Source organism: Clinocottus analis, unplaced genomic scaffold (assembly GCF_023055335.1).
Source record: "Clinocottus analis isolate CAN_PGR_092001 unplaced genomic scaffold, fCliAna1.0.p SCAF_2, whole genome shotgun sequence".
Taxonomy (NCBI): domain Eukaryota; kingdom Metazoa; phylum Chordata; class Actinopteri; order Perciformes; family Cottidae; genus Clinocottus; species Clinocottus analis.
Window position 1 is genome coordinate 11,766,623 of NW_027175931.1, and position 15,763 is coordinate 11,782,385.

General features: G+C 41.4%; 1 protein-coding gene across 2 annotated transcripts in view; it reads right to left on the reverse strand.

The window, feature by feature from the left end:
* Positions 1–15,763, reverse strand: part of rsrc1 (arginine/serine-rich coiled-coil 1) — a 107,660-nt gene that overhangs the window by 76,266 nt on the left and 15,631 nt on the right. For both annotated transcript variants that reach the window (XM_068585361.1, XM_068585362.1), the window contains exon 4: positions 10,672–10,920. In XM_068585361.1, the coding sequence (XP_068441462.1) occupies positions 10,672–10,920 (249 nt within the window). The remainder of the gene's footprint in view (positions 1–10,671; positions 10,921–15,763) is intronic.

Genomic DNA, 15,763 nt, shown 5'->3' on the forward strand with positions numbered 1-15,763 from the left:
CTGAATATATGAAGCTGTCTGTTTGCTTGTTTTTAGTTGCGTCGTTGCCGTCAGAGCAGTGTTACAAATTACTGCTCACCATAATGTCACAAAACCTCAAATATATTAAATCATGCACTTATAATCCTAGCAATACAAGTTGTTACAAAGGAAGTATGTGTGGGTCATGTTCTGCATGTTTACTGTAACTTGGAAATATAAAAAACTAATTTCAGAAGTCTTCCTTTTCTCCCACAAATAACCTCCATATACACAACGGGTAACAAGGCTTTTTTCAACCTAAAACAAGACGAGAAAGAAAAAAGCAAGCTGAATGTGTCCTAATCCTTTCTTCCTGTCTTTAGTCCGTGTCAGCTGTAACCGGCTGGCCGAGAGGCAGTTAGCCCCGGTTAGTCCCTTATTTGCATAATCAATATGACAACCTTATTTTTCTGATGCAAACAGGATTTTACTGCCGAGCTGTGTTTGTTGATGTGTGTGTGAGTGTGCCCAGTCTGCTTCTGGCCAGCCTCAGTCATGGCCCTCTTTAGCCTTAATTAGATTAGGTGCGATTATCCCGGCTCTACCTTACAAGTGTACAGGCGGGATAAAGTGGCCACAAAGGCCGGCCTGTCACAGGGACAGGGCTCAGGTCTGCAGGTTATCAGGGTCCAGGGAGACACACCACGTACATTGTTATTCATATCATCTCCACACCGTTCTCTACGGTGCCTTTTTCACTACCCCCTTCCCATGTCTGTGGTGTCAAACTGGCGTAATCACTGGCCAGGGTAAGTCTCTCTTTTCTCTGTCTGTCTGTCCGTCCGTTCGTCAGAAGACAAAACAACATGGCCCCAAGCGCTCTGCAATCTGGCCTACAGGGAGAGATGTCAGGAGTGGGAGAGGGTGTGTGCATGTCTGTTGACTTCAAGGAAAAGTGGTACAAAAGAAAGTTCACCCAAGTCTCACACTAATGCAGATAGACGAATGAGCACAGCACAGCCTCGCCTGCACATGGAGTCGTTGCTCCGATACGATTTTTTTTTTTTTAGGCACGACACCCAATAGCTGGCCTTTGACTGTCGGCCGATACAGAGTACCGCTCAGATACCAGCGTTTAATTAATGAGCTGTCTGGCCCACTATGTGGAAGATAATGGGATGATTACTTTATGCTTAAGGAAACATCAGGCTTGACTTAAACTTTGCTTTACATACTTTGTAAAACAAAATGTAACAATTGATAACCTGGATTAACAAAATTATTAAATAATTTAGCAGCAACTTGGTAAGAAATTCTCAGATTGAACAGGAATTCCTATGAAATTTTAAACTTTTTTGATGCAGCAACAGTATTGTCAAAACTTAAAAACACATACAAATTCCAGGATATAATGTGTTTAGTAAATAAATAAACATATAACTGAGTTGACAATATCGGCCCCACTGTCATTGATACCCGATCGAGACCCGAGATTTGAGTCAATATCGGTGACTAACTCACTACTGCTCACATGCAGGTAACTAAATCGTACTATGTCAACCTGAATTTACTTAATATTCAATTCAACACTTGGTCTGGGTGTCAAACCTCAACACGTTTTGGTGCTGAATGTCTGGTCCGATTGATAATGTTGTTTACTTTGATGAAACAAATTCTGACGTTAACACCAATTTCGGAGCAACAATTCTCGCTTGCCTTTTTATGTTTGGATCCTTAAGAACTTCAGCAAAAGGAACAAAAAAGCTTTGTTGAAAAACTTATATTAAAAAATTAGTAATGGTAAAGTCCAAAAAAAAAATTATACCCTGCCCGACTCAAGACTCACTCATAAACGATGTATATATCAGAGATACCAACATGCAGTGTGACTATATAAAGACTTCACTCCTGAAGTGCACACTCAACCTTCACTGTGACCTGTGTTTACCTAAAATGTGATTAATGTGTTTGAAAATGTAATGAGATGATTTTCTATGATTTTCTGAAATACTCAATTTTCACACATAGAGAACTAACGGATTCCAGTCCGTCTATTGATAAATGTGTATGTGGAGGAAAAGGAGTGAAATGTTTTCTCATTGTTGATTAGACAGCAGCTCCCAAAATATTTTTACACAACTGTACATACCTTTAATGCTGTCAAATGTTGGCAAAGAAAGAGGCAGGCACAAAGCGGCAGGGGCACATAAAAAGGAATACAAAATGTTGAATGGTAGGACTATACGTAGAGGAAACAAAGATGGATGAAAAACTGGAAAGTGAGAAAGTTGAATGAGAGTGGAGAGGAAGAGAAAAGTTTACGACTTAGCCTCAAAGACCAGAAACTAAATGAATGAGCGTATGCTGAGGGTACGTTAACTAGGATTCTATACATACATATTTCCAAACAAAAGTTTCTTATTCAAAAATATTTCCAAGCAAAACATAATTAACCCCCCCCCCCACCTAAAAAGAAAACACAGTTTGCCGACATTTGCCATAATGTGACGCATCAATAACCTAAAATATCCGTTTTAATGTTCTTCGAAAGATTTGAACCTTATTTAAATACCCCAAACAGAGCTGACGAAGCATGTAAACCATAACTGTTATTCTTCACTGGCAAAAACGGAAGAAGAAAGAGTCATCAGTGTGAAGTGTGGGTGCAAGTGAGTGAGGCACAAGGAAAAATAACTCTATTAGAGAACTGCAGGGGATCGGCTGGTGAGCCAGCGCATGAGAGTGAAGGAGAACGAGAGTGAGCAAGACATTAGTACAAATGAATTAAACATTGGCCCGGAGATCTAAACTTCTGCTGAAAAAGTGGCAGGCTAAATGGGTGGGAGGGGAGGGGAGGGGAGGAAGACAATGAGAGAGGAGGGAGGATTCAGAACTTCACCGTGACGACCTAATGATCAATATGAGCTGCGTCTCTGTCACACAAATAAGTACTCCCATCCCTCAGTCATCACAATAAAGCATACACACGCTTGTATGATTGGTAACTGCACTCATAATTATTTTTGTTTGATTTCTGTGTGAGAAAAAGAAAAAAAATGGCTGCTGATCTGAAAGCTCCACTGAGATTGATTGTTATATGCGCCTTTCAGGCCATATTTACTTCCACAGCTGAGTCTTAGTACTTAACCATGTGTCTGGAGCGCTGTTTACCCGGTCTGAAGGAGGTATTCTTGTAATGATCAATGCCATTAGGCAAGACCTGCTGAGCTATATTTCTGTCTCAGAGCGGTAGAGGTCATGGCGAAAGGTATCTCTGCCATCTTAAAACTCTCGACCGTTCTCTCGCTGTGTTACTTTGTCTGCTATCTCCAACTAAAATGAACATCTCTTTCTATAATGTATTCTCAATCTCAGCCTCATAAAGACTTCAGTAAATACCTTCCCTTGCCCCTAGTTCCGATGAATGAGTACTGGATACGAGAGAAAATTAAACATTTACGGCGTCTACACATCGTTCCCCATAACAATCTTCTCTTTTAGCTCCACACTGATTACTCACACCAAAACGATCCGGCTTTTCCACCGAGAAAGAGAGAGAAAATACTGAGGGCAGAAAAACATATTTTGTTGACAAGCACATTTACATAACCCTCCTAAATCGGAGCTGGCCTGCCATGTTTGCTGCTCATAACCTGCTGCTTATAATCCTGCCTGCATCCTCCTCTGATCCATAAAACTGAGCAGCCAGCCACTTCAACAGCAGCCAGGACTGCCATCACTAGCTGCTGCCCCTGCTAAGACAGGGCCGTCAAAAGAGGAGTGGAGAGGGGAGGAGAGGAGAAAATAAAAGAGAGGAACAGGGTAATTGGATTGGGGGGGGATCTTCTATTTGGCCAGGTCTGGTCTCTGTCATCACGCTCCAGGCCTGGCTCCTCTCAGTGCCTACAGCAGGTTTCAAGCACACACACACACACAACTGAATCGCTACCCAGTTCAGGAGGCAGACTGTCCAGTGCTCCGCTAAAACCTACAAGGTGTCTCGTGTGTGTCTAGTGCTTTTTGTGTGTGTGTGTGTGTGTGTGTTTGCATACTCCTCTAACAACTCACTAAATGGTTAAACAGATTACAGAGCGCACTAAGTGGATTGTCACAGCTCTCTATCGCTTGCTCAGTGTGTCTCTCCTGCGATTAAAAGTGGCCAGAATTCTCTCTCTCTCTCTCCCTCTCTCTCTCTCTCTCTCTCTCTCTCTCTCCCTCCCTCCCATTACAGGGAGTTTGATTAAATACTGGAAAAAAATATTTCTTAAGCTTTGACGCAAAATATGTGGCTGAGAGCTCAACGTTGCATTGGTATTCTTTAACATTAGATTAAAAAAAAAATACAGTTATAGTTCTTATGTTGTTTACCCCCTTCTGCCCTAAAGACAAATACAAAACCAGGTTTGTCCTGCATCACTGTATATGTCTTAACGAGGTATCCATCTACTTGTTTGTGTGTGTGTGTGAGAAAATAAATGTCCATCTCATGAAGATCGAGTTTATGCGGCCAGGCTGTTTGCTATCCAATCTATGCTCATTATCTGTGTGGAAAAAAAACAGCTAATGACTATACACAGCCATGGGCCAAGAAAAACTACAGCTGCACCGCTCTGTGTGCGCATGTGTTTGTCTATTGGGAACTGTGTGTGTGTGTGTGTGTGTGTGTGTGTGTGTGTGTGTGTGTGTGTGTGTGTGTGTGTGTGTGTGTGTGTGTGTGTGTGTGTGTGTGTGCGCGTGCGTGCGTGCGCGTGTGTATTTGTCCACCCTTCGCATGTAGGCATCACTCCCATTTCGCCCAGCCTCATTCAACCACCCAGCCCCCACACAAACTACACACAAACAGAAGCACACCCACTCCTCTTCAGCTTCACCCATGTCTCGTCTTGCTCCTGGCCACTAGGCTACCCCCCTTGACGCACACACAAATAATACACACACTTACAGCTCATTGATTTAAGTCAATGTGAGTGTATCCTAACCTTCCGAGGACGGTGTTTGAAGTCTCTCTTACCTCCACAGACCCGCTCCCAGAGCCAGACACAGCCTAGAGTCCTGCAAGAGTGCAGACACACACACACACACACACACACACACACACGCAACGAAGCAGCCAGTGGACCCATCCACACCACCCATACACACACTCCCAACAGGCTGAGAGGATGCCGCAGGCAGGGGCTGCATATGTGCAAACACACACACACAAACACACTTACTTTCTCTGTGTATTATCAACACTAATGAGCTGATAGATGTTCAACAGAGGCAAAGAAGCAGACAATCATTTCCTCAGAGTGAGGTAAGGAGGTAGAGAAAATCAACAGCAGTGAGTGTGAATGTGTGCGCTCGTGTCTAGGGTCTTGTTTTATTTTCTCTTTTCCTCACAGCCGCTAGGTTTCCAGAGGTTAAGGCTGAGCGATGGAGCAATGCTAGCCAAACCAAGGCTTGCGGGTCCGGCCGGGACCCCTGTGGTGAGTCTGGGTTCTGTTTAGCTTGTCAGGGGAAAACACAGTAATGAGAGGAATTACTAAACAATCACATTCACAGAGAGAGATGGGAATGGGCGTTGGTGGGGACGGCTCTATGGATAAAAGTGTCAAGAAAACAGGCTTCATTTTAAAAAAGGAGCTCCGCTCTCAAACAATAAGTTATTTTCCAAGTGTGAACTGTTGGAAGTGCTGCTCTTGCTCGCAGAGAAAAACTCTCAAATGATTATTTCATAGGCAAAGACATCAAAAAAGGCTTTAATGAAAGGTATTCATTTCATTTCTTAACCCTAAGCTCATTATACCAACTGCAGTTTTACATGCACAGGGAAAAGACCGTTGTCTGCTGCCATGAGAGGTCTCCACACTGCCCTCTGTGCCTCCGCTGCCCAGCCGCTGCCCATTTCACACTCAAATGACATGAAATTGAGTCAAATGGACCAACAGTGCTTCTGTGACCCAGCACAGTCAAGGAGTTCAGCCTAATTGGACAGACCTCTCAGATTGAGGATGTGGAGTAAGGCAGCCAGTCCACGTTGTTCCACTACCTTGGTGATCCGTTATCGAGGATTGCAAAGAGGTGGACACTGCCAAAGGGAAAGGCTGAAGACGTCTCTTGAAAGCAGACAGATTCTTTAATGAAGGCGTAGACTTTGAGGAGCGTGACGGACATGGAAATGGAAAGAAAATGAGTGATAGTTTGCATACCTGTGTGTTTGAGTGCATCATGACCAAACCCCCCCCCTCTCCCCCACCAAAAAATAGACTTTACTACATCCATCACCAAATTTCTTCGAGTTTGATCAAAGCCTCAATCTCTGCAGCTTAATTATGCCCAAACCTTTAAAAGCACTAACATGTAATTAAAAAATATTCTTTCAAACCTGTCACTTTCTGTGGAGAAACTGCCGACTGAGAACTGATGTTTGTTCATTAATTACAGACGAGTGTTGAGACTGAACATCAGGTTAAGAACGCCGGTACATTCAATACTTCTGTCAATTACCCGTCTGGGGGCTGGTGGGCATTTGTCAACACAACACACTGATTGTTCCTGCTCTGATTTAGGGAAAACACAGACACAGACACAGACACACACACACACACACACACACACACACACACACACACACACACACACACACACACACACACACACACACAGAGAGAGCACCAATCTTGGTCAAGGTCACATGGACCATCTTGTATCTGCCCTGTGATTTGAATGTGCTCCCAAATTTAATTTCATGCTACACACTTCTACTAAGTTACATGAAAATCGGGCCAGCAGTTTTTCCGTAAGGTAATAACTTTCATGAAATGAAACCTAACCTGACTCTCGCCACACAGAGTTAGAGAAAACTGGCAGGTACACTTGAGTGCAGATCAAAGCTGTGTGCGTGCCTGCGTGCGTGCGTGCATGCTCAATCATTCTTATTGTTTTTGAGGAGAGATAAATGTGTTATACATTTTATTTCAATGAATCCCACAGGGACCAAGCAGATTGTTAAGTGGTTTAACTAATTAAAAAAATATATCATAATTAGATAAATATTTTTTTTAATCAACATATTTGTGTTTTTGAGAAAAATAAACAAAAGATAGGATGATAAATTGACGAGAGGCTGATCCTTAATAAATGTATTGTCACAACAACCAATTAATTCCCTTAAACTAATTAATATAATGGTGTTAGTTTCTCACACTCCAAGTGGAAATAGTATGATTGAAAATGTAACTAAACCAACAAAAAATATTGCATTGATAATAAGTTGGGTACATTATTGTGTTAAATTACATTTATTTTCATATCATTTACATAAACATATTTCAAAATGACGAGTGGTGCTGATGAAGGGGTACTTGTGCACATCTGATAAGGCTGCGATCCACTCAAGTCTTTAACTCAAAGTTGAATGAGCAATATACACAAGTAAGCCTTCTTGTTGTTACATCTATCAAAGACAAACAAACACACCGTTTTAGTGCTGGTTAAAGTCTTATTTACCTCTAGAAATACAAAGCCAGCGGATTACACAGAGCAAAGCTGACCTTCTGACCCTGTACACAAGTCTGGGCAAGCGCGCACACACACACACACACACACACACGCACACACGCACTAGCACACGCACACGCACGCACCACTTAGCCTTTGCCATTGGTGAAAGGCAACAAGATCTCTTAACAACTGCTCGTCTTTTTCCATAAATTTTGCATGAAAACATGCCGCTGGAGCACCAAGTTGCCTGCTGTCATACTAGAGAAGTGTTAAATGTTTAATGACGACAACACCACACACAAGCGCGCGCACACACGGAGTCGGTGTCAGGGTGCCACTCTGAGGGGCCCCTCTTTCATCCTGACAGACACTATAAAGCTCCTGAGCCTCTTCCCCACCCCGCCATCAACATCGCACTGCTTTACTCCTCTCCTACCACCCAGCAAGGAACCCTGGATGTAAATGAGGTTGGGGTGTGTGTGTGTGTGTGTGTGTGTGTGTGTGTGTGTGTGTGTGTGTGTGTGTGTGTGTGTGTGTGCGTACATGCGTTTGTGTGTAAGTGGCGAGGATCAGGGGCTTACATAAAGACCCTACCCCCATCACCATCAAGAGTAGAATAATAATAATGGAAAAGAAAATAAGTGGCTTGTCATCGACAGGATATACTGCAGAATGCCTTGTTTTACATATTCCTGGAACATCTCACCGATATTTCCTTTCTTCTGCTGAAGAACTCTGAATTCCTATGCGAGTCACCAGGGAATAACAGGAACATCCATGTCAGGCACTTTCTGGACGTTGATGATGTTATAACAACGTCCACACATAGACCAATGTAATTTTCATTTGACTCATTAGTAGCACTGGAATTGTGGTGATGTTGACAATTAAGGTAAAGAATAAAGTGGGAAATGTGTTTGCATCATGACACAACATGTAAATCAAACTAAAATGAATCACACATCACAATAGAATGTATTTTTATGTAACCACCAGATTACTGACTTTCTGGAGCAGAGCATTATGTTGAGTGATTACCCAACACTGTTCAAGTAGTGCATGCAAGTATGGTATGTTTAAAAAAGTAAAACAGTTTACATGTCAACAATGTACATTTTCAAGAAAGAACCTTAAAATTTATGGAAATCTACATGGTTTATACAAAGTTATTCCAACGTCATACCTCCACAGGTAAATTGGAAGACCAGATAGGAGGATTTGAAATATATTCACGCTGCCACAGGTGGAAATGCATACATGCGCGCACACACACACACACACACACGCACACGCACACGCACACGCACACACACACACACACACACGCACACGCACACACACACACACGCACACGCACACGCACACACAGACAAGTTAAAGCGGGGTCAGAGATAAAGCAAGAGATTACTATCGATGCTGAAGGATATTGAAGTCTTAATAAGAAAATAGATATAGTCGGCTGGCCACACATTTCACTGTTAGCTTTATTTGTTTTTCTGATACAAATCTAAAGAAAGGCAATATGTAATAGCTTCAAATAAACGGAGCACTTTTCCTTTAAAAGAAAATCTCTATGTTTTTTTACACAGAGAAATCTTGAGCCCACGGACTTCATTGATGACCAATAAAGCCTCCATAAGAATGAAAAAAGTACTGCTAAATATAATTATAATAACACATCAGTTCTATCTTTTCTACAGACAAGTGTACTAAACTTATGAATTACTATTTAAAGATAATTTACATTTACAAATTGTGTAAATATAAATAAACAAGAAACCATAGCTTGAATAATGAGTGAATGCAAAATACATTAAATGAGTTGTGTTTAGAAAGAAATCTCAGTTAAGATTCACTGTCAAAGATATTTTTTCTTAATAATTAGCATTCACTGAACTTAATGAGATGCAGCACACACACATTTTCCTGAATAAGTGCTGTGACAGTTTGGCAGTATTGCGCAAGCAGAGTTTTAAAAATGCTCTGCGACGTAGTGCATTTTTGTCTTACGACCTTTGCTACAGTTGTGAGTTTCATCATCTGATTGCACAGTTGCATCAAGACTGCATCTGAGGAATGGAGATCATTTTAAGTCGGATCAAACAGTTGTAAAATCCGAAATTGACAATTGGCTATTACTGCATATTGCCGTTAGTCAATTCAATAAAAAGCCTCAAAATAAATACTGCCTCAAAATGTTTTCTCTCAGACAAGTTTATGTGCAAAGTATTCAAAGTTTTAATTTGTTTAAAAAAAAAAAGCTTAGCAGCTTTGGATGTGATTAAACACTTTTCGATCCGTGCCCTTAATTGTATTTGTTATTGTAAAGTAATCTGTTAACTGACGAAGGCCACACATAGACTGCTCTATAGGTTTTGATGCAGGTCACATGGGAAGCTGAATTCTCTTAAATTGGTGTGTTTTACCACAGCAGCAGGTCTGCACCACTCATGGGATCCATAGTCTGATACACACATCTGTGCCATTCAATATGACAGACAACAACTGGGTTCCAGTCATATTACAGTGGCCTCAAATCACATTAGAGCACTCCGCACTGGGGAGGTATTGAGGGTGCTATTCTGGTCGAGGCAGAGAGAGGCCTCTAAGGTAGTTAGACCTGTATTCGAGTAGATCCACTACTCTAAACCGGTTCCTCATGAGCATTGCAGCCTTTAGAAGACATACACTTGCAAGTGAAGATGTCATTTGCCAACATTTCTCACCACAATAAGGAGGACTCGTGTATTGTTTATTTTCTTGATATGAGCACCAAAGACATTAGAGATGCATATGATATTGTTATGTTTCTAGACTTATTGCAGCTGGGTGGAAAGTGGAGTTAAAGTCATCAGACATCTTTTGACCCAAACATTCTATTGAAACTGAACCTGTGCAGCACTCCTACCGACCATCTATTCTTATTTCCCCATGACGTCTTTTCTTACAAGAGGGAATTATATCGCATTACAATGCCGGTGGAGGCCGGTGCTTGATTGCAGGAAGAAATGGAGGAAGAAAGGGAATGATGGATTGATTGATGGATGGAAGGATCAAGTGATGGATGGACAGATGGAGGGGCTGAGACTGAGCTGTATATTTAAGTCTGTATTTTACTGACCACCGTATTCTGTACCTCCAGTTTAGATTGACCTGCGTTTGGTGTGTTCATGACCACATGTTCATGTATGCCCCCATGTAAAAAAGTAATATGTCACTTACGCCTTTTTGGCTGCCTTGTCCTTACTCTTGTCCTCTCTGTCCTTGTCCTTGTCCTTTCCCCTGTCTCTTCCTCTGTCCCTCTCCTTCTCTTTCTCCCGGTCGCGGCCCTTGCGCCGGCTCCGGTCCCGCTCTCGGCTGTGGCTCCGGCTCTTGCGGCGAGTGCGGCTGCTGCTTCTCTTGCGGCTCTGGGTACCTCGTCGGCTGCGGCTGCCACTCTTACTGCGAGACCGCCGGTGGCGAGAATGAGACCTGGAAGAGATAAAAGACGAGACATAGAACCACGAATATTACAAAAGATAATTTTGCTCTTTTTTTTTTCTCAACAAATAAAAAGTTAAATGCTCGTAGTTTTTTCTTTCCCACAAATGAGCCTTCAAATACTATTACAGTTTTAAATATTACCAAGTCTTTATAATGAAATGCATATCCTAGTTCTGCCTTGTCTACGTCTACTTACAGTTAATTATTGACTGTATTTACCAGAATGTCTTTTGATCACTCCCAGCCAACGTGGCTGAGGATGTTTCACTTATACATGTGTGTGGCAACAGTGATAGGAAACGGAAATAGAAATAGTCTGAGCAATTGAGTGTGTTCCCACCGAGGAGAACACATCGTGTGGATGCATTGCAGTGCAGAGGTTCAGTTCATTGCTTCGTGACAAAATCTATTTTCTCTCTCTTTTATTGTAAAATAGTTACAAAACACAAGAATCAGCCAATGCTAGAGTCCAACTTAAGTAAAAGTAAGTGTTCAGTAAACTGTAAACTTTTATTGCTGAATATATTTTAGCATATGCCCTAATATTCTGAAAATGCTTCTTTTTTTTTGCCCTCATCATATTGGATTTTGGTTCAGACGACTTTAGTTACATGTAACAAAGACCTGAAAACCGGTTAAATCATCAAATGACTTTTCATCCAACTTTCTGGTGACTTCAAATCAAGAAATAGGAAAAATTCCAACGTTCTCATCGATTAACAAAGCTTAAAATAAAACTCTGTAGGATCTAATTTTCCTTGAGTGAACAAATCCATCCTTCATTGCATGGACCTAATAATACAGTTATGTACAATCACATACAGCATGGCACACACACGCACACACACACACACACACGCACACACAGTAGAAATGGAGCCAATTAGAGGCAGGCTCAGAGGAAGGCCTGTCCTCGGTATTGATCCTGACACTGGCCCTGTGGTCTCAAAAAGATTAACAACGGGAGATTAACTTTGTTAGTTATGACACACACACACACACACACACACACACACACACACACACACACACACACAGACACACACACACACAACTCACATCATTTATACATCAACAAAAAGTGAATTGAAAGTGTAACTCATGCTTCAATATTGTGCAATACACACAGAGACACAAATTACCAAATCATAACTGCTTATTTATGTGTCACTGCACATGCCTCTATTAATGAAGACAAAATCCTTCAACAAGTTCTGCTTTTGTGTGTGTGTGTGTGTGTGTGTGTGTGTGTGTGTGTGTGTGTGTGTGTGTGTGTGTGTGTATATGCACGTGTGTGTGCGAAGGACCATGATTTGAAACCCCAGTAGAAATCGGCAGCTGAGATGCCGTTATTTTCCATCATCTATCATTTTATTGATTTGTCTATAAAAACAGTCGAACCTGCTGTCCACGAGCTTTATTGCTTTCCCCCCTTTATTAGTTTGCAGTTTGGGACATCCAGAGCTGTCTCACTCCCGACAGAAAACTAATCATTTTCTTCAGACGGCTGTCACCATCCTAACAGACAACACTCTGACAACTGTTGCAATCAATTAGGCGGTGGCGATCCTGATCACTGGAGACCAGCGAGCTGCACTAGTTCAAGGTCTTATGAGAGCTCCAAACCTACACATGAAAACAAAAAGAAATCACAGAAGTTCAACCAGCTATGAGTGAAACACATTGCATAAGCAACAATAAGACAAGGACCAAAAGCTTGAACACAACACCATATATTTACCATGTATAAGAGCTACATGTGAAACTCAAGGGCTGCAAGCTGCGGTTGGTTTCATTAGTGGTTAATCTGCAGATGGTCTATAATTCAATAAAAAGGTATAGAAAATAATGAAACAAATGTGCAGCCTGTTGCGTCGAATGTTTTCTTTGGTCCAAACCCAAAAGATAATATTAGAATTAGTATCAGCATTGATAACTCTCCCCTCAGAACAGCATGTCTACTAAAGCAGGAAAGTGATTGTTATGACATCTGATTGAGAGGCAGAGGTAAAAGCAGCCACTAGTCACGGGACATTTGATTAAGCATGTTTAATATTGTTTTCTGGAGCTACGAATAGGCTTATCAGAGAATAACAGTTGAAGGAAAAAAGCAAAGGAAAAACATTGGCATTTTTGGAGTTTGGAGTCTCCAAATGAGATAATCCATCAATGGCCCAAACAGACCTTGGAATGAGTGAATCTATGTGTTGACAATGCCTGCATATGTTTTAATCAACAGTACATGAGGGGAAATACAACAGAGTTGCACTGTTCCAAACTAAAGTCTTATATTTAGAGCCAAGCAAATTGTGGCCAGAAGCAGCAGATGCAATACACACAATCTCACCCTCTCTCTGTCTGCCTCCCTCTCTTTCTCCCTCTGATGGCAAAGAAAACAGCCCACTTCTGGGGTGTGCAGCAAATTAAATTTACTGTAGTTAATAGAGTGAGCCTATGCTGCTAAATGTCAATTTCCTGACCAAGTCCTTCCCCTTGGAGAATGATTAGCTAATTTGGGCTTGGGATAAACGGGCTAATGCAGGACACAGATAAACAGACACAGTCGGACCCCATGCCAAGCCCTTTCCCTGCTTTACATTTCATTGGCCTTATTATCTCCAGGGAAAATGGGTCCCCCTATGGCCTAAACATATTTTCATTTCTAATAAAAGGCCCTTGCTGGTTGCCCCCTCGTACAACACCGCCCTGCCCCCCATATACACACACATATGCTGTCCCCTCACAGCCTCCTTCCTCCATTCCCTCGTTTCACAGTCCAATCCATTAAATCGGAGCTTTGCAATTGGCTGGGACGGTTTTCCTGGTGAATTATCAATAGAGTAATTATGCTGCATGTTGGGAGCCGGGCTGAAGCTTATCACTGCTGACCCCCTGGTGCGCGCCAGGATATGATCCCTCACCGCAGCCCATTGGGGTAATTATGTGGTTGGGTGTGAAGCTGGATGGTGTGTTACCCTTATCAGTCTGTATTCTATTTCTGTATTCATTGAAAATTGGACATTAATGGCAGCTACGCGATACCACTAGTGTCAGATACAGGTGAGCGTCTCCAATGGAATCTGACCCCATTTAAATCATTATTCATACAACAGCGTGTGGGGACGAGGGACGAGGAACACATGAACACACACACACACATACACACAAAGACCAATTATCCTCACTGTTCCTTTAACCTTATCTTCCACGTATTCATATTGCTTCTTTGTTTCCGCTGTCTACTGTCTACTGTCAGGAGGACAAAACAAAGTTCATGTCCATATTGTGTTGGTCAGTGGCAGAAAACGCTACACAGCAAGTGATGTTCCAGTAATCCCTGAGCAGCGTCCCTGTCCATTAGGCATTGTGGCGCAGCAGTGATTAATTGTGTAACTTTATCCCTATCGTATTTCAGTGGACGCTTTCAACAGTGACCCCGGTCTGACCAGTCTTTCTTTCCAACAATACTAAAGAAGAGGGCATTCAGGTCTGTTTCCTGGTTGGATGTTGTAATGATGATATGTTAAATTAACATCCTAAAATATTTTTGACTTCATCATTGACATGTGTTAATATAGAGAGCCTCAAGGCCAGCCTCTAAACCACCGCGCTCCATTGTACAGACTTTTCTTGTGTTTTTTCATTATTCTTTCTAAAAAATTACAATATGACTCATTTCATTTTTAGCTTAAATTGAGTCAAGTGAAAACTTATCAATTGTCAGTATAACAAAATTGTTAGAAATGATTTAGTAAACTACAACTTACCAATCATTATCTAATATTTCTTTGAATAATACGGTAGTTACTTTCTACAAGAGAGTACAGCAACGGACAACCAGTTTAAAATATGAACAATATCATGTGTCAGCTCTCGGAGAGACAGAAAGAGAAATAGTTAATGAAAAAGTACAAAAACAAAACAAAACAGTGGAGCGGGTGTACAAGACAGAGGCAACTATGAACTGTAACGAAAACCAAAATATGCCTTGACACAATATTAACGTAATATATATATATATATATATATATATATATATATATATATATATATATATATATATATATATATATATATATATATATATATATATATGTGTGTAGTGTTGGATACTCTTAACATTAATGCCATAACATTTGTTAAAATGAAATGGGTGAGATAAATACAATGCAAAGATCATCGCAGTTTTCTGGTTAATTTCTTCTGGATGAAGGGTTTTATGACTACTAAGAAGGCGTTTTACTCTTTGTATCAACAAAATATCTTAATGCACAGCCTGAAGCAAGCCACTCTGCTGGCGGTACCTATCAAGTAGAGGTAAAACCTTGAATTTGAGCACTCTTCAGCCACACATTTATGCACACACACACACACACACACACACAAACACACAAACACACACACACACACACACACACACACACACACACACACACACACACACACACACACACACACACAAGACTACAAAAAGCTTGCCAGCCGACTTTTCCAAGCAATAGACAGATTGAAAAAGAAACGGGCCTATTGAAAGTGAGAAGATCCATATTTGAAGAACTTCATTAATGCGCTGTTCCCCGCAGAGTTATTTCCAGTGACAGAGCACACAGCAGCAGCTTCATGTTCAAGTTAAAAGTCACTTTTCTTTTTTCTGCCATTTCAGTGTGTCTAAAAGCACCTTGAGTGAGCAATGTGCATTTCCTGCTGCCAAAAGACGTGGAAAACAGCTGTTCCTGCCTGACGCTGCCTGCTGAATGGAATGCAAATATGTTAACCATCCAGAATTTATTACTTTTGAGTGCTCTTCAAACGCAACGGCAGACACAAGTTT